At 37.8% G+C, this 24,029-nt stretch overlaps 2 protein-coding genes and 1 pseudogene across 3 annotated transcripts in view; 1 reads left to right on the top strand and 2 right to left on the bottom strand.

Moving 5' to 3' along the window:
• Positions 1–629, bottom strand: part of LOC146474696 (uncharacterized) — a 47,573-nt pseudogene extending 46,944 nt beyond the window's left edge. The window contains exon 1 of the transcript XR_014866129.1: positions 554–629. The product of XR_014866129.1 is annotated as an uncharacterized LOC146474696 (transcript). The remainder of the gene's footprint in view (positions 1–553) is intronic.
• Positions 630–5,009: 4,380 nt separating this feature from the next.
• LOC146474695 (cytochrome P450 4c21-like) lies at positions 5,010–17,144 on the bottom strand. Its single transcript, XM_085116449.1, has 6 exons — positions 16,738–17,144; positions 14,644–14,885; positions 11,720–12,016; positions 9,327–9,461; positions 8,274–8,646; positions 5,010–6,937 (listed from the first exon to the last, which is right to left on the bottom strand). Exons 1-6 carry the CDS (start codon positions 17,003–17,005, stop codon positions 6,711–6,713), a joined length of 1,542 nt encoding a protein of 513 aa, XP_084972575.1. The 5' UTR covers positions 17,006–17,144; the 3' UTR covers positions 5,010–6,710.
• A 4,971-nt stretch (positions 17,145–22,115) lies between these two features.
• On the top strand, positions 22,116–23,673 carry LOC146474694 (RYamide receptor-like). The gene is made up of 2 exons (XM_085116253.1): positions 22,116–22,159; positions 22,210–23,673. Exon 2 carries the CDS (start codon positions 22,284–22,286, stop codon positions 23,256–23,258), a length of 975 nt encoding a protein of 324 aa, XP_084972379.1. The 5' UTR covers positions 22,116–22,159; positions 22,210–22,283; the 3' UTR covers positions 23,259–23,673.
• The last annotated feature ends 356 nt before the right edge of the window (positions 23,674–24,029 follow it).

Genomic DNA, 24,029 nt, shown 5'->3' with positions numbered 1-24,029 from the left:
TGACTGATTTTTAATCCAATTCTCAGGAAGAAAAGTCTTCAATACAAATGAAATGTAGCCTTAATACAAACAAATATTAATTGAGGCTTTTCACAATTCAGATTGTCTTCTGCGATAGAGGGCCAGACTGCTAACATCTTGAATTTGCGAATGGAACTTCAGGCGTGATGCTCAACAAGTTTGCCTAAAAATTCTGAAGGTCTCTAAACGCCGCGTCAAACTGGCCACGAACATTTCACAAGTATTTGACAATTTTTCAATTCTTTATCCTATAAATTTCAGATTGTTTTATTATTCTTATTAGTATTCCCGAATGACAGCTTGTATTCAGTTATTCATTTCTCCTTTGACACTCGACTTCCTTTGAATTCTTTTCTTATTTCTTTTCATTTGAAAAGTTCATACCATAGTTAATCCTTCTTTTCCTCATTTAACTTTACAAAAAGAAAAGAAAGAAATAGAACCTATCTGTTTAAGTAAATCTAGAAATTTGGTTACTAAATTAAAAATTAAACACTCAGATGATGCTTGGAAAAAACGTTTGGCTACGTACCTCCTAAAACACTGTTATGAAGTTGATCGTTGACAATCAAAGCAAGCATAAAACCGAAGAAGTTAAAACCAGCCATAGAGTGCTTGTTTACAAGGACTTAATCTGCATTCTCTGATGATTCCTTTTTCGTTCACTGATGCAGTGATGCTAGCATTGTTTGAAGTGCGTTGAAATGATCGCGAAGATGTTAAACAATTCTTTCTTTCAAACTAAACATAAATAATAGAACGAGGTCTAAAAATCAAAATTATCTTTTAATAGTGATGCAAATCCCCCGGCGAGTGTCTACATGAGTCATTTATTTCTAGCTTTAGGTTGCTATAGTAATCATTTTATTGATGAAAACACCATCTCAAACTAGTTGAACAAGCGCATTAATTGGGCAACAAACTGATGTTAAAGTAATAAAAGCAAACGTTACTTTTCTAATAAATTCAGCAAAAGGAGTAGAACAAGTTTGGAGGTCTAGCCCATATTTTAACTTAAGGCGCTTTATTACAAATAGAATTTCAACAACCTATCTGTTTAATTATTAATGCACACTGGATGCAGTTTGTATCGTTATCAAATTATTTCCATAAATTTACAATATTAATTATTTATCTTGAGCATTTTTGTTTTTCCCCGTTATGGTTTTATATGAATAAAAAGCATTTTAACTCTCAGAACAGCTCCAAAGAAAACAAAAACAAAACAGAGAGAGAGAGAACAGTATTCAAATGACACCAAGGCCATTACTGTTTAAAAGCAGAGAGAGTGGGAGCAGACGTTATATGACACGGGATCGTATTCCATATCTTTGCCCCAACAAAATAAAAAGAGATTGGAGACTGATCGGCGCTGTGAGTCTTTGTTTACGTTTTGAACGGGAGTCCGGAAAACCGATTCACCTGATGGTTCTAATCTGACGCATGCGCAGACGTTTGGAAAAGATTTTGAAGAAAAAGTTTTCAACAGAAGTAACAGTTGGGCGATCACCAGGCATGGCTGCCAGGGTGGATTTTTGTATCAAATTTCTTTTCCCCTTTGTGCTGTCAAATTTGAACTAGTTGTGGTTTTTTTTAAATGACGACCTCTTACGTCTTCCGGATTTTGCTAGGTTACAAATGTTGCTACTCTCTCAGTGGCTAAAATATATTATCACAAAATACCGTATTTCCTCCGCACCGGCCCAGGACCGGCTGATGCTAAGTTATGTCTACAGTGAGACCATTTTAATGAACGCTTTTGAGCATGAATTTATCTTGTTCCAGTTGTTTTAAAATGTTAATTCAAAACAAAATCACTAACGCACCCTCAAGGGTAAGATGATTAATTTTAAAGGATTGTGTTTGGTGATGGCTAACACTTTGCTTCATGTAACCTGTTCGCACTGTCCTTTCTTTTTGAAAGGCGTTTATATATTCCTAATTCCATGCACTGAAGAGGCGTTTATTCAAGGGAAGCGCACTTAATATAACAGAGAGAGTACAGAACTAACAAAACAGCATAATGAAGAACTTTTTTGTTATCTGTTTCCAAATAATGTTCTATTTATCAACTTGACGTATAGACCGTATATGCAAAATGCGTTTTTGTTTCCAGTATCTGAGAATATTAGTTGACATCCTTTCGTTTTAAAAAGGTCAGCGAAAATTAAAGCATCAACTACAAAATTTACCCTACTTTGTCTCCTCTATTAACTAAGAAAAGAAATATTCGACAGTTACAAAAAAATCTTTCTATTGAATCCAAAACAGAATGTATAAATCTACTTACGAAGATCTGAATAATGTCATTCCGGGGAACTCCTGTGCAGAAATGACTGCAGCAATTATCAAAGATCATACATCATATACTTTATGTGCATATATACTTTTATGTGCATTATATACTTATGTACATTTCGTCACCGTCCTCTGCAAAACAACATCGTGAAATCAATTACCAAATTTAAGGTTTTGTGTGGAACACGAGCACACGAAGGTGAATTTTTCATTCTTATTCTGAACTTGAACATGCACCGCTCAAACCAACTTAGTTCCAAAATTATCCGCCGCCTTTGTATCGTGTTGAGCAAGTTGGAATAATCCCGAAGTAACTCAAACAACATGAATTTATATTTTTAATTGATGTTTTGGTTGGCGTTGCCGTCAACACATCATGGAACATCACGCAAGTTTGACCCCAAGGAAATTTTATGCGGGGAGTTTTGCACGATTTTTCCAGAACCAGGAACAGTTGATCGAGGCGGGATGAAGTTAAGGTGGCCGAACACAGTTTGCGCGCGCTTTACAGATTCTGTTAGTGATGTTATTAAGCGCGCGCTAGGATTGTGGTACGCAAATACGACGGTCGATAAAGTGATCCCTCATTTTCACATGAAATGGATAATAAAGTTTATTTTTTGATCCTAAATAACTAAGTTTCTCGTTTCTGGACTCTTTTTCTTTTCTTTCCGAGCAAAAAAGTCATTCACTAAGACCTTTTGCATGCTTTTCATCTTTGCCATGAAACCCAATTAAAGCTACGCATGCGCATTTGAGCAAAAAATTGCGACTGGTTGTTTTCGTGGAAATGAACTGTTTTCTAAGGAACCGCTCATTAGAATTTCGTGAAATTTGGCATGAAAATAGTTCCCTAAAAGCGTACTCGCCTACAAAGAGAAACCTAAATCTAACAGAGGGTATCTTCACAAAACATAAAAATGCAAAATCAATATTTACAGGAGATCTCTTTGTTAAAATTACATGAAAATAGTGCAACTGTGTCAGTGTTTAGTGAGTTTTTCAGGATACAAAAAATGGAAAAAATCTAATGAGTACATTTTCTAAAAATAAAGGAAACCTTCTATTTATGGACGTTTAATAGCTCGCTGCGTTGCCATGGAAACGGTACTTAGCTCAACAAGACGTACGAAAATACATTCTTTCTTAGTTATTCTTACACCATACCAATTTTGGGCGTCCAGAAATACATAGTTTCCAAATAACGTCTTCTAACACCTGTACACTAAAAAAACTGTGTTCGGCCACCTTAACTACTAATATCAATCCCCTCCCAAAAGTTGGGTTCTGTTCTTGGAAAACGTTTATTTATTTATTTATTTATTTAGTTATTTATTTATTTAGTTATTTATTTATTTATTTATTTATTTATTTATTTATTTATTTATTTATTTATTTATTTATTTATTTATTTATATACATTATTTAAACAGAAATTCCAGTTTAGCGTAGCTGGTTTAAATGGAGATCTGTATAAAATAATAAGAATAAGATGTTTGAAATTTAGTAGTCTTGGCAAGAGGCAGGCGAATAAGGTCTTTGTTCCTAGTGTTGTAGTTATGGATCTGTTCCGAGGAGTGGAAGTCATCTAGCAGATAAGCTGGGGCCAAGCCATTGATACACTTATAGACCTGTATGCGTTTGTCCGGTTACCGCCGTCCCGTCCCGTCCCGTCCAGACTAACTCCAGAATATCTTCAGTTTCACATGCCCGTAAAAGATTGTCGCCGAATCAGTCGCCAACCATTCTGCGATCGTAACAAACAAACTCCTACGATTGCTTTCGGCTGTGTGCGATTCGGCGATCGTTTGCTTTTAACTGCGATCCTGGAATCATATGGAATGCAATGTTTTACCATCTTGCGATCAAACTCGTACCATAAAGGCCCGTTTCAACTATTTCAACATTTGCCCAACATTCGTTCAACAAAAGTTAAACGCATGTTGGGCAAATGTTGCGGGATGAACGGAGTTTTCAAACGGTTTCAACGCCATTCAACATTTTCAAGAACAAAGGAAATGCTGAAGCTATGTTGAATGAAAGTTTAATCAATTTAAATTTCAACAAACTTTCCACATTTTTTTTACACTCTCAACAATGTTGAACGACCTGTTCAAACGCCCCCGACATTTGGTTCAACAACTGTGTTTAACGAATGTTGAAGGAAACGTGGAAACCGTTTAAACGGGCCTAAATAGTTCATATCCGGCCTAGTCCACTGGCTAAAATGTATGCTCACAATCTTTATAACAAACGGTGAACGGAAAGTTCGCTAGCGATGCGTGACACTTGAAAATGCTCTCTGTCTTTTCCGCCCGGAGGGGGGGAGGTACTCCAAAAAAATTGGGTAGGGGTGTGCAGCCCGCTTCCCAAAACCCTTACCCTATTTATGACCAAAATCTGCGATTTTCCCTGCCCTATTTATGACCTGAAATAGCTTCTTATAAAAAAAAAATCGAACCCAGAACTAGAGTGCAAAAATCTATACCCTATTTATTACCAAAATGTCGGCAAAATGGCTAAAAGCGATACCCTATTTATGACCAAAACAGCCGAAAAACCATACCCTTTGGCGCCGCATATACCTATATAGCCCATATAAGGGAGTACCCCTCCCCCCCCCGGGCTTTTCCGATCCTATGGAATCACAGCTCCCTGCAATCATTTTCGATGAACAAGTAAACAATCGCTGTGATCGTGTAATGACTGTAATTGTCAGTGATCCGCTTGCGGTAGTAAGTACTCATAGCAGTAGTATCTTTTTAGAAGTATTCTATTTAGCCACGTTACACTGAGAATGAGCAGTGAGCTCGCTTAAACGGTGAGAACGTGCAAATTACTTTGTATACTTACTTTGTGTACTTTGTGACTGTATACTTTAATATGGTAAAAAAAAAGCAGAGATAATACAAGTTAATATAATAATCACCTATGTAGTTGAATAAGTAACGTGAATGGATAATAAATAAGCAAAAAACAATAGATAGGATAATAGGATAATTTCTCGCGTTATGGAATTCACGCTGTTGTAGTTCGGGTGTTCGGTATTCGCAGTCGGGACGTTATGCATAGTTTGCTAGAGGGCGTGAATATTCGTAGTTAGGTATATAAGGTATTTTTCGCAGTTCAAGGTCACTCGACGGCATCTCTCTTTACCTTTCCGTCAATTTTCTTTATATTGAACGACTTGTACGCTTGTGTATGTAAGCCAGTGATTTCTACTGCCAACAACTTTTATATGTATTGAAAGGGTGTCAAGGAGATGTTTGTTCATTAGATAAGAGTTGTTTTTATTATTGGTTTTTGGTTAGCTTCATGTCATGCAGCAATGCTAAGATTATTTATCATAGTCAGTATTTAGCTTTTGCTGTCTCCTGTAACACCCTATATATATTCTGTAACTTTACTGCCCGTGAAAGCAGTCAATAAACGAGATGCCTATTCCTGATTCTTGTCTGCGTCTGATGATATTTAGTATGAAAATGATTTGTTCTCGTTTCACTGCAGAGCGATTAGAGTACAAGTGTAGTGAAGATGCACAGGGGAGGGGGTGGGGGGTGGGTGTTCAGTCAGTACAGAAATGATGCTAGATGACAGACTTATTGTTTGCAACTTAGAATTAAAAATTTTCTTTGAAGACTTGGATCAATCGGGGAGATTATTCCAGACCTCAGCAGTAATGTTAGAAAATGACCAGCCCAAGTTACCCCGGAGATCTATAAGAACCAGGCTTTAAAAGCACTGGGATGAAATTTTCTAAACAGCCTCGGCTGGCAAAAAGCAGGCCAGCTGGCTATTTTACAAGCGTGGTTAAGTATTTGAACTTGGAACTACTGTGAAACGTCCGCTAACGCCCAAGCAATAATCCTCGAGTATGAGGGAAAGGTTGTATTGGTAAATACATAAATGAAATAGCTAGAGGCCAGGGCTGAGTTGCTCGAAGCATGGTTAGCGCTAACCATTGGTTAAGAGGTATTAAAACCTATAGGTTGTCATGGTATTTCACCCGGGTTAGCGCTAACCATGCTTCGAGCAACTGGGCCCAGAGCGAGACTTCCGGGGACCTCTAGCCTGCGAGGTAAGCTTTTCCGTGGAGTTTTCTGCGTTTAAAAGTCGATTCCCGTATTTTGCAGGTGCGCGAAATGGCGCGATCAAACAGCCAAAAACGCACAAACGGAAACGGTTGCTGCGCAGGCTAGGGGACCTCCGAATTTGACGCCCGGCATCCTAACCGCTCGGCCTGCAGCATCCTAATTCGAATTATCCGTTTGCGCATTTTAAATGCTCGATCCCACTAACACTTTGTGCTATAAACACAGAACGAGGGTAAATAAATGTTATTATAATTATGATAATTGTTATTCCTCAAGAACTTTGCTGTTGTTCCCTTCTTATGAACGTTCCACCAGTTCAACACGCAACTTCAGGCCCTCTGGATGAGTGGTACCCCTGCTAACTTCTTTCACCACGCAACCAGGAACTTCACGGAGAGAGAATTTCTTCACCAGCGTCGCTAAAATTACTCTCATCTCCATCAAAGCAAACTTGTTACCAATACACATGCGCGGGCCACACCCAAATGGAATGTACGAGAAAGGCTGGACGCCAGTTTGGCCATCTGAAGAGAGAAAACACGCATACCGTGTATTAAAATTAAAAGAAACCACTTACAATGTTGTCTCCTGTGTTCAAAGATCGTTTGGTGGCCTTTAAAGACATATTTGTTCACTAAAAGCTAATACAGTATGATAAGAGTTCGGATGCACCCAAAAGTTCTAGGAAATGGAATCTTACTTTCCAAATTTACGAGCTTACTTCGAATTTTTATTGAGATCAGTATTTGCATAGGCAAGTGAAAATAAACGATAACAACGAACAATGATTCGGTGTCGTCATGACGCCATTATCAAGTTCGGAGTAATTTAAATAAAGTCAATGTCAGAAATAGTTCACCAAAATTGACATAATATCTGAATATGTAATGTAACGCAAATAGTTTTGCTTGAATTGAGTCCGATTGGACATAGAGAGATGGTTGTTAACTCTCTAATTACCAACATTTCGTAAACTAAACTATCGAACTTATTCATGCACTTCTTAAGGACAGAAAAATAAAAAAATCTGTCAAGGTCTTTTGGGACATTACGGTGTTTGTTAAGAAGATGCTTGCCAATGGAAGAAGATTGGTTTTTATGCTCGACCACGCGCTGGTGTATATGCCTGAGTGTATACCCTACAAAACTTACATCGCACAATTACTCCAAACTTGATAATGGTGTCATGACGAGACCGAAACGTTATTTGTTTTTATCGTTTGTTTTCACTTGCCTGTGTATATCTAAACCTTTGCTTATCAGTATTTGCACCTTCGAAAATGAAAGTAACTAGTTATCCAGTGGTACGATGTTTTAAGCTGGGTGGACGGACGGACGGACGGATTGATGATTGATTGATTGATTGATTGATTGATCGATCGATCGATCGATCGATCGATCGATCGATTGATTGATTGATTGATTGATTGATTGATTGATCAATTGATTGAAGTGTTTATCCAGATGCAAAACGTTGAACAGCATTCAACAGAGTGGCCATTCACATGAAAGAAAAGACAACCGTGCTAAGTACAAATGAGAATTTTTTCCCTTTACATTTTACAAAAACTATTTTCCTTTGTTGTACGACTTTTATTGAACTCAAAAGTGTCATCTAGTCTGTAGAACTGGCCTTTATCTAAAGCGTTAAGAAAACCCCGCTTTGCTGAGCTCAACAAGCAAAATAATCTCCTAGTGGCTTCTAGTAACTGCTAAGAATGTGGATGTACTGTGCGTTGTTCTTGAAATAAAGTTGCAAGAACATTCGCAGTTCGCGACTTCCTCGGAAACAAACAGTCAACATAGTTTGCTGCACACATACAAATTTGTACTGCAATAAGTTCGTTGCAAGCAACATACCGTTCTCTTCAAATCGTTGTGGATCAAAGAGTTCAGGATTGGCCCAGCAATGAGAGGAGCGCTGCACTGCATCAATGGGAAAAATAATCATTGTTCCGCGAGGAACAAAATACCCGCCAATTTCAACATCTGACAATGTAACGCGACCGGTGACATCACCTGGGGGGTGTAGTCGCAGCGATTCTTTGATAACATTTTCCAAGAATTGCAACTTCTCAAGCTTTTCCCATGCCAGCTCCTCCTCGTCTGAGAAGGCTTCTTTCACCTCTCTTCTCAGTTTGTCTTGAATGTGTGGATTCTTGGCGAGTTCATAAAGAGTCCAAGCCAAGGACACACTGGATGTCTCATTGCCTGCCAAAATAAAGGTGAAAACCTGCAAGAAAACAGACACGTCAGTCATTGTAGTTACTGTAATCAGCATCTAATTTCTCCTTAGTACAATATCACACCTTGATCAAACATACAGGTTATGAGAATATAAGAAATGATCTAATAAAATGACTCGATGATTTTAAAAATTCTCCCAGCGAGTACTATAAGAAGTATTTGGAGAATAGGAGAATGTACATGTTGATCATGGTGCTTCAAAAGTGACTATGTAAGCTGTTTTAGTAACTTTACTGAAATGGAAACCTAACGACAATGTTTCAATGAAACCGCTACACAAACAAGCGTCTTTAGGTGGCCTGCCAGATGTCACCTACAATGTTGTAATAATTGCTTTGAGCAGAAAGATTAGATTCTCTTCTTTCTGCTGAAAGGAAAAGTGAGCCATTTTCGTGTAGTTTAGTCTTTAGGTAGGACTGGCCAGGATTAAAATGACTTGCAACTTACAAACGTTTAAAATGCATTGTTAAAAACATTAAGAGATGGGACGATGGATGGATTGAATGTGAATGGATGGAGGTTATCAGGTTATTCAAGCACGTAAAAAGCTGCTGTGTGTACTTATAAATTTCATACAATATCTGCAATAAATTGCAATGATTTGAATACAGCGTGGCACTCTTATTAATTATAGGTTAACACCTAAAGAAGTATCTATATGCTCACTTGGGATCTCAATTCCTCATCATCCATTCTTGAGTCTGTCTCTTCATCATACATGTCCATTAACAAGTCAAGAAGATCTTTCTTTATCGGTGCATAACATCCTTCACTCTTTTGTCTTCGACGCTCTTGAATAACCTGTGATAAACGATCAAATATAAATAGAAGATTACTCCTGAACCTCCAGTATACAAATTATACATTCATCCATCTTAATCAAACAACTAACATCTAATCAAATGTATACAATAAGTTAATGAGTACTTGGCTGATTTGGATGCCACTTAAACTTACAGTCAACTACTCGAACCGGGCTACTTAGAAGAAAGTAAACCAATCACAAAGTTTTCAGCAAACAAAGGACCTGAAAGTTGTTGGTAAATAAACCAATAACATTGTACTGTATTTCCTCAAGCAAAACAGTAGCTCCTTTAACAAAACACAAAACCTTCGCTAATAATTTAAAATTTTCCCGGGTTGAACATGCCGACCTCATCGTAAACTATACAGTTTCTTGATTGTTCAGTTTCGATCCCAAATTTTTGGCTATACTGTCAGTTGGTTTTGATAGTGCAACCTGACAACGCGGTTCTCGACTAACTGATTCTCTAAAATCGTAAAAAGGAAATTTTATTTACCTCTAGTTTACAATCAAGTATTAGCATGCGATGAAGTGTTCAAAGTGAGTTCCAGACAACTGTTACGTTCCAAATTCAATGATCTCTGATAATTTCGAACCACACAGTGAAACGGTCAATTTGTTTTCATTACTTCATTACTCTCTCATCGGACTGTTACTCAAAACATTCGAACACAACATAAATCAGAATAATATATTAATCAGTAAATGACACAGGCATACTCGGAAAAAAAATCCAAGTGCTACTATCAGGAGTTGAACCTAAGACCTTCCGATTACTTAACTTCGGATGCTTTACCACCGACTGAGCTACAGGAGACCCGTGGGAGCTAAGGCAATTAAACAAGGTTCATGAAACAAACATCCTGCATACTGCTAGGATTGGAATGTCATGGTTTGTCATCAAACTATTTTCACTGAAAACGTTCACTTGCAAATCATTTACATTCACGTACACTGTATACATCACTTTCAACTGAACAAAACCGTACCTACAAGTAAATTTCGATGTTTGAGCGCTTGGTTTAGGAATTGCTGATATTATAATTTGCCAAAGCGTTTCGCACAAAGTGAAGACTAGTTTTTATTTCTGTGGCAATCACTTGCCATGACTTGCGGACTCAGCCCTTCATGGTGCAAATTCAGCACACACTCTTTCAGAAGTTGGGGATGTTGGCAACCGTTCATCAAAATCGAAAAAGTTTGTAAATAAAAACATCAGAGTGAAAGTAAAGTCTCTCACTGACCAATCAGAAAGTGAGACAGTTTCCTGAGGGGTCCACAAGTTCATGGGTGTTTTAAAATTTGTCGCAGATGTACATGCATGTATTGTTTAACTACTTGAATCTCATTGGTCAGTTGAACAATAACATCAGGATTCTTTGTTTTCAAAAAAAAAACATGGGTGATTGGTTAACTTTCTTCCAAGTAGTCTGGTTCGAATAGTTCCACAGTAAAACATTTTAGGAGAGAAATTTAAAACCACATATTAAATAAGGTTAACTTATGATTTGTTCTGACAATGTAAATGACTTCACTGTTTGTTAAGTTTCTTTTCAATGGAGCAAACAATAAGGCAACATCCAAGACATGTTTAATTATGTTAAGGTGGTTGCGATCTGTAAATATCAGAGGTGGTCAAAAATGAAAGGTTCTAACTGAGCCATTTGATTGAGAAAACTTTGGTTTAAATTTTTGTTAAACTGGTCGTTTTTGAGCAGCATTCACACAGGGAGGTTCAATTGTAGTAATCAAAAAAACTGTTCACTTCTGGACATTCCTAACGTGTACGCCAGTCCCAGCATAACCTAAGCTTCCAGATGGATATAGATTGCTGACCTGTAGAGATGACACTGACATCCATATCTCTTTACAGCAAATATAGTTGTTTGGCTATCAAACAAGGGTGACTTTAATACTGAACAGTTTCCCACTAAGTTAATTTTGGTCTAATGTTAAATACGTGCAAATGAAAACCACACCTACAAATTAAGACTTTGGTCTTTGAAATAATTCTATACATATTACACAAAGTCACGCAAAGGCTTGTAGTACCAAGAATGAAAAACAAAACTGTCATCAGTGGTGTCAGTCAATAAACCTTTGCTAGTTTGTTTTAGATTTTACTGAGGTCAACAGTAAATATTCAAAAAGAAGAAGGAACAAAGATGCTAGTTAGGCTTGTTGGCTGCTAAGAGTTTATTAAATCACCAATTGCTTGAATGAGCAGAAAATATAATCAGGTTGAATCACTTACCTCTATCACAGTGTTATCTGCAATCTCCCTCGCTGATTTTAGTTTCCTTGTTTCTGCTAATGGCAAATACTCAAAGAAGGGTATCAGAAACTTGCCTATCAAATACTTGAATGTCAGTCCCTGTAGTACAATTCCAAAAGCTTCTGAAACTCTGCTGTCACCACCCAGGATGGTGTTGAAGTTGTAACCAAATGCACTCTGGCCAATAACATCAAGCGTGAGACGACTTAAGTCCTTCATAACATCTACATCAATCGACTGTCCGGGCTTTAAAATTTTCAGTTGGTCAGTCCATAACTGTTTATAGAAAATGACAAAAAAATTTGAGTTTAGAATTATTATTATTATTATAATTATTATTATTATTATTATTATTATTATTAAATTAAATTACTTATTTCATTCTTTTCTCATAAGGAATTAAACTTATCTGTCATAAAGGTCAACTGCAGTATATGCAGGGCTTTTGATATTATGGGATGTTGCGATTTCGCATAATTGACCTAAAATTGCAACAAATCGCATAATTCATTAAAAATCGCAGAACTCGTACAAAATCGCACAATTTAAGAAAAAAAGAGCAAAACTCTCACTTAATGTTAAGTTCTCCGATAATTTAAACGTTATCTCAAGGAGTTTTTTCTTTCAAAAGGCGTCAAAAATCACCTGGAAGTGTTCGTTCGTTGAACAAGCGAACAAACAGGCGTTTTATGCTTCATTTTACACGTTGGGGACCTGGTGCTGGGAATAAACAATCCTTTTATGGACCCTTTTATGTAAATACACCAATCACAATCATTGATATATTTTTAAGATGTCATTTGATCCCTTCATACTTGCGATGTAGGTATTGGCATGAAAACTGCTCAATAGTCGCTTGCAATATGTAGTTATTTTGTTTTAATTGAAACAACATTATGGATAAGTTTGTTGTTAAAACGCTGAGCGCTTCTTCGCAGGAGAAAAAAGATTGCACCTTCCTGTAAATATTTCAGCGAAAGACAGGGCAAGAAAGTACCCCGAAGGAACGTTTCATGTTGACAATGGTCAGTTGTTTTGCTCTTCGTGCAACATAGTTGTTGATCATCTTCCAAAGTTTGTGACCTTGAGGCTGAGTCACACAAGCGGAACACAGAAAAAAAATGCGGGTGGGAAGCAACAAACGCTGACTTGACCAAAAATTAGCAATAACTGATTTTCAATAATTTGAAATGAGGCAACAAATGATTTATTTCAGTTGTTTCTTCATTTCTCCGTGCTCTAATTGCTTCTTGAACAGCAAAAAATGGATTGTGCTCCTCTTAGACCTAATAAAACAAGGTTAAATTAGCTAAAATGAAATCGCATAATTTGCCACATAATGAGACTAAAAAGTGCCGCATAATTTCCAAAATTTTTTTCGCACCCCATCAGAAGCCCTGTAAAATAATATGTATCTTTTCAGACTCTTATCTTGGGATTTAATATGACATTTAATTTGCCTTCCCCCAGCCCAGACGGGTGAGGGCTATACAGCAAGGCTCTCTGTGAAACAGGTGCCTTTTTGGCCCTGCCTCAAAGTATGGCAAAGGTTTGTAAAAATTGGCTGTGAACAGAAAGTGTACTGAAAAATCCAACTGCTAGAAAATTTATGTACTGCCATAAGTGATAAAAGTCAGCTCTTTTCTATCTTTGAGGTATAAGAAAGGGGAACATTGTTTTTGTTTTATATGTACATGTGAAAAGGGTAACAGCCATTTAGTTATAAAACTTGGTATTTGAAAGAGTAAGAGGTAAATCATCCAGGTACGGTACGTAACGCAGAGCCTCCCAACATGTGAGACTTAATATTAAGTATCGATCCTCTGCCCTCCCTGGAAAGTGGCCGCAAAGTGACAGCGAGGTGCAAATGAAGTCATGGTTATAATTTACTGAACAGAAGGGTTTTTTCACTCATGCCCTTTGGACTTAAACTTAAATCAATTCAAGAAGGGTCTTGACAGTGATGGATATAAATTAATGAAAATAACACAGTCTTTAAGTTTAAATTAATATGCATGAATGATCATATAAATTGACCTTACATGTTGCATTAAGGCTGGCTTTTGTTGACAATTATGGACTTCTCGTTAAATTTTCAACCAGCCTTTTATTCTATTTCATGCAAAATCTTCCCTCTTTTAACTGGAAGAGTTTTTTTCACAGTTTTGCTCTGTTGCCCTACGATCATGTGCATCCCATCGGTATTTCAACACAAACCAAAAGACTGTGAAAAACAGAAACCAAAAAACTTGTATTCAGAAATTGACCAGATAATTTATTGACATCATGCAGCTAAACTTTATTGTTTCAAATAATGGCTGTTGTGTAATATTTTATAATTTGACATCCAGCAAAGCCAAAGGGTGTGTGTGAGACACTTACAGTACCATGTGTTAAGTTTAAAAAACCTTTGGGCCAATCCTTACTCAAAAAAGATTTCAGTTTGAAATTGAAGCATTTTTCTAGTTTAAATTGTATGATTTTGAATTCTGGCATGGTGGGGGTTAAAACTTTTCAAAAGATTCGATGGGGTTATAGTGAATTGATGATTGGTAAAAGACATCAACATTCCTCCCCCTCCCCTTAGCGAATTTTTAACAATTTTTATTTAAAAACATAATTTGCAAAGCTCATACACTGTAATTTCTACCATCCCAATATGGCTCTACGAAAATATTTCATTCTGGTTTAGTTTTCTTTGGGAATTGTGTATTTACACTCAGTCTGGTAATTTTCATATCTGAGTACACTTTATAGGTTAAATAAAATTATACAACAAAGCACTGAGTAAAGAAATTCTAGTGAGTCTACCCTAATTTGTCAATGATAGTACAGTATAAAAAAAATCTTATAATATTTACTGTATTAAATTTTAATTCACACACTAACTCAAAATGCATTACCTCAACAAGTTTGTCTGTATTTTCCTGGAAAATGATCAAAAATCCTCTCAGATTAGCAGTGCTAAATGCTGGACCAATCATTCTTTTTTGACGGGAATGCACTTTTCCAGTTGTTGCAAACAAACCTCTGCTTATGCTTGGGATAAACTTGGCCACAAAGTCAGTGCGTTCAAACTTGTGGCAACTTTTTACCGCTACAAATCTAACAAGCTCTGGGTCTGTCACATACACGAGATAGCCACCTGAAAAAAATTAACAGAGACTTTATGAAAGACTGGTTCTTGGTTTGATATACATGTAGGTACCAAACTGTGGGTTTTTCACTCTGTTCCTTTCTCATGTTGGAGTGGTGGTTTGCTGTTGGGATCTTAAGACAAATTGCATTGTTGTTGTTTGGTGGACATCTGATCCACTAGAGCAGATTTGTATCACCTTACGTATATCTGCATGACTCAACAAAGAATTGAGCCCTGCAATAGATCTTCCTCATTCTAGGCTGTTTAATAATAATATTGGTACCTTGTTTTGGTGAGTTCACTTTTTAGAAGGAAACGCTTAAGGCAAACATTACTTGGCCTAATGTAGATAGATATTTTATTGATAATACCTTGCAGACAGAGGCTGAATTACATATATGCATAATATAGTTATAATTAGCTACAAAATTTAATAAAAACTTGGAAAAAGAAAATGCTATAGTACATTTGGTAAAAGAAAAAAAATTATAACTAAAAAAATATACATAAAAAAATATGGGATCTGAATTACATCTTATCAAAAATCTGAAGCATTGTGGCCTATGGAAACTGTTTCTGACACTACAGTGCATTGGCAGCAGCCATTAACAGCAAAATCCCAACCACACAGTGATTGATCAATGAAACACAGTCTCCTGGTTGCTATCTTTTGAAAGAACAATTACTTTTGAAATTGCATGCATGTGGACAACAGGAAAACACACATGTGTTGACAGTGATGCAAACTTTTGATTATGACTGGTCTAATAATATTACTTTAAAGGTTTGTTGGTTAATTAATGGCTTGTACATGTATTGCAAAGCATTATTTCACTATCATTTGGAAACATTCAGGTACAGAAATTGTTTCTCTAAATTATCAATGAAAATGAGACTTTTTTTTGGAAAAATTAATGCTTCCTGCACAGGAATGGAGCCTACATGTAACATAACAATAATAATTATTATTAATTGCAATCATAACTGCCTGGTTATTGCATGACTTTATAATAATACTTATTTCAAGAAAATTGCACGAGCTTACGTGTATGCATGTACAAAATACAATTCACAAATACCACCAGCTCGGAATACTTTGGCATAAAGCGGACATTTTTAGTTTTCAATTGAAGAGGCTTGCCAGTGACCTCTCCTCCAGCTGTGGAGTACAGTCCTTATCAAAGGTTAAAAAAAAACCTGGAACGGTCTATTTATAAATAAATTGAATAAATAGGCCTAGTTACAAGCTAAGGTTACGTGACAAGGTTAACAAGTTTAAACCCTTTGCAGATCAAGTTTGAGGAGAAATTAAGGTAAGTTAGTAAATCAGTCAGTCAGTCAGTCAGTCAGTCAGTCAGTCAGTCAGTCAGTCAGTCAGTAAGTAAGTAAGTAAGTAACCTTTATTTTAAGTGTCAAAATTCATTCTAGTGCATAACCAGCACTGATTGGGGACACCATACAATAAATGAATGAAATACTAGAATAAAAAAGTATTAAAATTATTAAATAATCATCTTAAAATTCCAAAAATCTACAATCTACAAATTACTCGAAGAGATATATTATTTACAATAATAATTAAAAATGATTCAAATATCGGGTCAAACATAGCAATTAAAATCAGGCCACGCTAGGTGCAAGAATACTGTCGTCCAGTAATGATAATATGTTTCTAAAACTTAAGCTTATCACTATCTTGAAATTCTTTAAGGTGGGCGCGTTTGTTTCTTCGCTACTTAGCTTAGACCAAAGTCGTGAGCCTAGATATCGTAACGATTAGAACTAGGACTACCATATTTTACAGTGTTGTATCTATGTCTGCAAAGTCTGAGTTACGCAAGTTATCTTATCGACCTACCGATTCCAATCCCAAATCCAGGATGCAAAACAAACATGGATGGATACTGCTTTGTCCAAGTCCGTATCTTTTCAAGAAAACCTCCAGAGCGAAGAAGAGTTAGAAGATGGCCGATCAACGGCAGGCCACCTGGTGGACAAGGAATTTTCTGCAATGGGGACAGTCTTTCTTCCACAAACTTGTACAGCATCCATAAAATGGGGAGCACAAATATGCACAGAAGGACATATTTCCAGCTGCGGAAGCTAATCAATGTTTCGAAAATCATTTTTCCAAAGATGTACTTGGAAATTTGACAACTTGATCTTATATATAGAATAGTCTGGGTAATTCTCTGCAACCTTTCATCATTTTACAGTGTATGATGAAAGATTAGAAAGAATGACTGCCATTGAAATCAGACTACACACCAGCGAAAGGACTGGGTTTGAATCTAAGGGGGGTAGGGTGGGTGGGTGAGTACGAAAAAAAACGAAGAAAGGCCGTGCCTTTCGAAATATTAGAAACATCTGATCAGGCTCCTGAAACATATATATTTCCGACCGTGAAATCTTGCCCTGTTACTGATTGGACCCTTTATTACAGGATCTCCATGTACTTATATTTTGTCGCGGCCCAGTGGTCCTTCCAAATTAAACACAGTCACAGTTTTTTATGATGACGCCAGGGTGTAGCTAGGGGTACTCACTTTAATGGACCATGCAGGAAGGCAGCTGGAGGTATATCGAGGTACATAAACCTTATTCCAAAATGGCTACCATTTCAATATTCTTTTGTTGGTATTCAAATTAGCCCTTCTTAAATCGTTTTTAAGCTCAAAATATCAAAAGAATAATTTATCTTGAACGAGGCAAAAAGGGCTTTTTTGCATGCAAACAAAAGAATATTAAAATAGAAGCCATTTTGGAATAAGGTCTATTAGCCTGATTCTCAGACGGTCCAGGTTGCTCGCAGCCACTGTCACTCACAAGCAACCTGGACCGTCTGAGAATCAGGCCAGAGGTTAATGAAAGAGCAGGGACTTCAAAAAGGGTAGAGAAAACCGTCATTTAGGTATTTAAAAGGGCCTGTGACACCATCTTGAACCGAACCAACGAAAAGAGATGTAGTTTTTCTACGGTAGGTATGTGAAAGGGCTACCATTTGCAAAAATGGTACTCATGGAAGGGTAAGGGTACGGACCCCGGGGCGGAGCCACTTTATATTATACTTTCTTGAGTAACCCCCCCCCCCCTCCCCCCTCTTCGTCCCCCTCACCGAGATGACGCCTAGAATGGGGTGCGCGCCAACCTCGTACCAGGGTCCTCACTCTTCCTTTCTCTGGAACGTAGGCTGCTTGTAGACCCCATTTTCTCTTAAGATCCATCGAGGGTTAATGAATCCGTCAAGCGCAAGCTACAATCGGGGTATGAAAGAGGTTTCTCTCTTCTCGCGCGTCGAGCTCGTCTGGTCCCATAAGGGAAGCCAGCGTAAACGGAGTAATGCGTCTAGTTCGCTATCTAAAATGTATGCTCACAATCTTTTGCGATCATTTGGAATCACAGCTCCCTGCGATCACTTTCGATGAACACGTAAACAATCTCTGTGATCGTGTGATTGTCTGTGATCACTTGCGGTAGTACTCACAGCAGTAATATCTTTTTAGAAGTATTTTATTTAACCACGTTACACTGAGAATGAGCAGTGAGCTCGCTTAAACGGTGAACGTGCAAATTACGTTGTATACCTTGCTACTTTATACTTTAATAATGGTAATAAAAAAGTAGAGATAATACAAGTTAATATAATAATCACCTACGTTGTCGTAGTTGAATGGGTAACGTGAATGGATAATAATTAAATAAGCAAAAAACAGTAGATAGAAAAATAAGTGCAGTGATGATGTGAAGGGGCGGAAAGGGGGGGGGGGGGGGGGGGAAGAGTGTTCAGTCAGTACAGAAATGGTGCTAGGCGACAGACTTATTGTTTGCAACTTAGACGTAAAAATTTCCTTTGAAGACTTGGATCAATAGGGGAGATTATTCAAGAGCTCATTAGTAATGTAAGAAAATGATCAGCCCAAGTTATCCCAGAAACCTATAGAAACGTAAACCAGGCCGGAACTGAGATGAATATTTCTAGATCGAAACGGCCTCAACTTATGTCAACTGGCAGAAGGCAGGCCAGCTAGCTATTTTACAAGCATGGCTGAGTAGTTGAACTTGGGACTACGGTGAGACGTCCGCTTAATTCCCCCCCCCCCCCCCCCCCCCAACCAACCATCCAATAATATTCGAAGTACAAGTAAGTATGAGTGGAAGGTAGTGGTGCATAAATAAATAAAATAGCTAGCGGCCAGGGCCCAGTTGCTCGAAGCATGGTTAGCGCTAACCCGGGTTAAATGCCATGACAACCTGTAGGTTTTATTAGCCGCCATTTGGCGCGAAAATATGCTCAGATCTATATTTGTCCGCGGACATTATCTGTTCCGAGAAGCGAACAGTTTTCCGAGAGCGAAGCTCGAGGAAAACTGTGAGCTTCGAAGAGCCGAGATAATGTCCAAGGACAAATATCTGAGCATATTTTTAACGCCAAATGGAGGCTATTGTGGTTATTATCCTTCAAATATTTTTCGCAACATGTAGTAACGAGCTTAAGTATTTGAACATTTCGATTAAGAACAGTTTACCGTCAAAAACGTCTAGAGCGAATGTTGTTTTCTGATACTGCTTTATCGAATAGCAGGTTTATCTCTCCTTCTGTCACAAAAGCAAAATTTTGAAATTGGGGAATATTCGGTAACGTGAGGCGTTTAGACCAATCGCGCGCGAGCGAAAATATTTGATGGATTATAAATGTTATTATAATTATGATTATTGTATGCCGTGTGAATAACACTGTCAATGTTCAACCGGAAGTCAGACAAGTGGTTTCTTTCCAGCACTCAAATTTACACTGCCGAAAAGAGCCAATGAAAACCATTTCCTTGTAAAACCAGTGACACACTTGGCGATCGTGGTAATGTTAATGCTGTGGTTTTCCTCAATTTAAAAAAGGCATTCGACACCGTTGACCATGATATCCTTTTATCTAAAATGAACCTTTATGGAATACAAGGAACAGCTCTTGATTGGTTTAAGTCATATTTAACTAATCGTACACAACGATGTCTTGTTAATGGTTCTCTTTCTAGAATCTGCTCACTTAAATGTGGGGCACCGCAAGGAACAATCCTTGGCCCCCTTTTATTTCTTATTTATATTAATTACTTGCCAAACTGCCCAACTAGGATGTATGCCGATGACACCCACATCACTTATGCTGGCGTTGATGTTATATCTGAATCACGATTTAGATAACCTAAACAAATGGCTTATTTTCAATAAACTTACCTTGAACACTGCTAAAACTGAATTCATGTTAATTGGCTCCAGACAAAAATTGAGTACTTTGTCGAACCCACTTGAGCTCTCGATTAATAATGTTCCGATAGAACACGTTTCCTTTGTCAAATCGCTTGGGGTATTTATTGATGAAAATCTACGGTGGCAAACACACATTGATAAATTATCTAACAAGATCGCTTCCGGAATAGGAGCAATAAAAAGAATTAGACCTTTTGTCCCTCCACCTACCCTTCATTATATATACAACGCACTAATTCAATCTCATTTCGATTATTGCAATCTTTTCTGGGGTAATTGTGGTAAAACATTATTTGAAAGGCTACAGAAGCTTCAGAACCGTGCCGCTCGCGTTTTAACCTTTTCTAGCTATGATGCTGACGCTAACCGTTTAATTAGACAACTCGATTGGAAAGACTTGAGCACTCAATTTCAAATACAGAAAGCCACAATGGTATACAAGTCTTTAAATGGTCTTGTTCCTGAATATTTATCATCTAAATTTGTTAAACGAAATGAAACGCGTTACTCCCTGAGGGACTCTGTTAACAAACTATTTGTCCCGTTTCCGCGAACTAATTTCATGAAAAAACAGCTTTACTTATAGCGGAGCAGTTCTCTGGAACAGCCTGCCCTGTCATGTGAGAGAAGCTAAATCTCTTAGTCAATTCAAAAGATTAGTTAATGATCATTTTTAATGTTAGAGTACTAGTATACACGGCATTCATGAAAAACAGGTTTTAGTTAGATTAGTTGTAGTTGGGTATTGAATTTTGTTTAGGATAGTTAGGTTATTTCTAATTTTTATACTCCTGATGGATTTTACCGTGTTTAAATAAAGATTTATTGATTGATTGATTGATTGATTGATTGATTGATTGATTGATTGATTGATTGATTGATTGATTGATTGATTGATTGATTGATATCGCCGCGATCGGCGAAAATCGCCAGGTGTGCCCGGTGTTCGCCGATCGCCGCGATTGGCGTATAAAATCGCCGATATCTGGCATGTCAGGTATCGGCGATTAAATACGCCGGCATTTGCCAAGTGTGCCCCTTCCCGCAATTTTCCACGTTTATTGCTGCGAATCGCCAGTAAATCCAACCCATCAGGTTGGGCGATTTTATCAAAAGAGTTTTAAAAACTGCCACATCGCTGCGATTGGCGAAAATAATCGCCAGGTGTGTCCGCATCAATCGCCGCGATCGGCGTATAAAATCGCCAGGTGTGTCGCTGGCTTAAAGGTGGATTTCCACCGCACTTCGCGTCAATTTTACGTGCGCATCCCCTAGACGTAAATTTAGCTGTCTTTTACGCACGTAAATAAATTAAGTTGCGATGTACATAAACGTTTGAGCGTAAACGTAAAAAGTTGAACAGCGCTCAACTTTTTATGTTCAGAAGCCGTTCATACGCCGCTTCTTATTTTGTTTACGTACCGTAAAAGGCACAATGTGCATCCATACGCGCGTAGAATTTGCGCGAAGTACACAAGATGCTGGCAACCAAGAAACCTGTTTTTGCAGTCTATAGTTTTATTTTATTGCAACCCATATCCAGCTAGCAACTATTAAAGGAGTTGTCTAATAGAAAAAAATTGCTAAACTTCTATTAACTGACCTTCTTTTAGTTCTTACCACTAACCATGATCCCTTTTATTTTAGTACAAAAATACGAAAAACAAGAAAAAAAGAAGGAAAAGAAATAAAATAAACTCTTAACTTCCATCTTTTGACGGGATGGAAAAAAAGTGTTCAAACGATTTCACGGTCAACCTACGGGCTAATTAAAATTACCGTGAACTATACAGTTTCCTTTCAAAAACCACTTTTATAGACTGATAAAATTTCTTACATACAATGAGGAAACAGCGTTCGAATTTTCCGTTGCAAATAAATATAAATTACAATTACTTTTGACAGCTTAACTGGCACGCAATGGCTAATTGGTTATTTAAATTCACAAAACAAAAGACAAACATATGGTGCTTTTTTCGTCTTCTGAATTTGAAGTAGGATAACCACGACGGAGGCTTGTTTCGCTTCAGTTGGAACGGTTAGATAGATGTTCAGTTAGAACGGTTAGATAGATGTTCAGTTGGAACGGTTAGATAGATCCACGCGGGGTTGGAGAGGCAGAACGACCAGATACCCGTCAATATGAACGCAACGGTGAATGGGTCGTCTAGCTGCCCAATTTCAGTTGATTCCACAGCCGAAAAAATTGGAAAAAGCCTCGCTTATAGTCTTTTATTTGTTGTTTCTCTGGTCGGCAATTCCTTCATCGCTGTCATTGTATACAGAACGCAAGCCATGAGAAAACCGATCAATTATTTCATCACAAACATGGCAATGTCCGACTTGTTGTATCCAATATTTGTGTTCCCAAGAGTTCTGACAGAGTTGTTCGTGGCCTCGTGGAACATCACCGGTCCTTTTGGCCAGGCGTTGTGTAAGCTAGTCTTCTTCCTGCCAGATGTCTCCACCGTTGTGTCGGTTCAGAGCCTGATTCTGATAGCTGTGGATCGATTCGGAACTGTAGTTTTTCCCCTTCGTTCCCCATTCATCAGTTCAAAGCTGTGCATTTACTTCATTCTCTTCACCTGGATTGTAGCGATGGCCGTCCTTTCGCCTTATTTCTTTGCTATAAAAGTTGTTGAATACCCCGAAGGAAAACGTATTTGCCAGGGTCGATGGAGTGAAGCCTTTGGGGAGTCTTCGTCCGAGGCGCGCTATTTCCTTGCATTGTATGTCGTATTTTATTACATCCCTATCGCCTTGTTGATCATATTGTACTCCGTCATCTTTTACAAGCTCAAGTCACAAAAGAGACCAGGTGAACAGTCAGCCAACGCTAACGAACTGCGCACCAAAAGAAACAGGCATGTGCTAAAGACGGCCATTGCCATTGTGGTAGGGTTTGCACTATGCTGGGTGCCCTGGAGTATTATCAACTTGCTAATTTACTTTGAGTGGAATAGAGAGTTACTCTGTGGCGTCTTTCAATGCGGCGTTATTGTGTGGGCGATATCTCAAGCAAATTGTGCCATAAATCCAATTATCTGTTTCATTTTCAACAGCAACTACCGCCAAGGCCTTAAGAAACTGCTCTGTTTTGGCGAAATACAAGGCTGAAAAAGGCGTTTTACTGGGCTAATGACTGAACTGTCCGCTCTGTTGGGGCAACATGCTGCAATTTAATGCCGGCACACTAGTGCTGTAAAACTACTGAAGTCAAAGTACGAGACACGAACGGCGAACAATCTGTTGACGATCACTCGCTGTCTTAAAAGAGTTGCACCTTTTAACCTGGAGTAAAGAACGTAACCTTTTAACGTAGCACTCTTTACGTACTTCACCGTTCTTCTACTGGGAAATTCCTGCTCCACTCAGAAGTCACGATTTTTTGCAGTCTTCGGGCGATCGCACGAGGGCTTCTATGAAACCCCCCCCGAACAAAAAGTCGCTTGTACCCTTGTGAGAACGTAGTCTCGATTTCCAGGCCCGTAGACTGCTTTTCTCCGGGTAGATTCGTTTTCTCTTTAAACGGACCACACAGCTGTAGTTCAATCAATTTATTTATTTATTTATTTATTTATCTATCTATCTATCTATCTATCTATCTATCTATCTATCTATCTATCTATCTATCTATCTATCTATCTATCTATTTATTTATTTATTTATTTATTTATTTATTTATTGAGTACTGATGATTTGTTAATTACAAACAAACAATGCATTCGTGTAATAGTTGTGCGGCCATGCCATTCAAATCGCTTTACTCGACAGAGAATATGAATGAAAAATTTAGGAAATTGGTTTGTTTTTGTTACAAATAAGTAGAGATGATTAGTAAACTTGAACAGCTATGCGAAGCAGACTATCTGCAGGATCTTTCGGACC

Source organism: Pavona decussata, unplaced genomic scaffold, assembly GCF_977016875.1.
Source record: "Pavona decussata unplaced genomic scaffold, jaPavDecu1.1 SCAFFOLD_87, whole genome shotgun sequence".
In the NCBI taxonomy this organism is placed as follows: Eukaryota; Metazoa; Cnidaria; class Anthozoa; order Scleractinia; family Agariciidae; genus Pavona; species Pavona decussata.
This window is presented reverse-complemented; position numbering and strand designations above follow the sequence as displayed.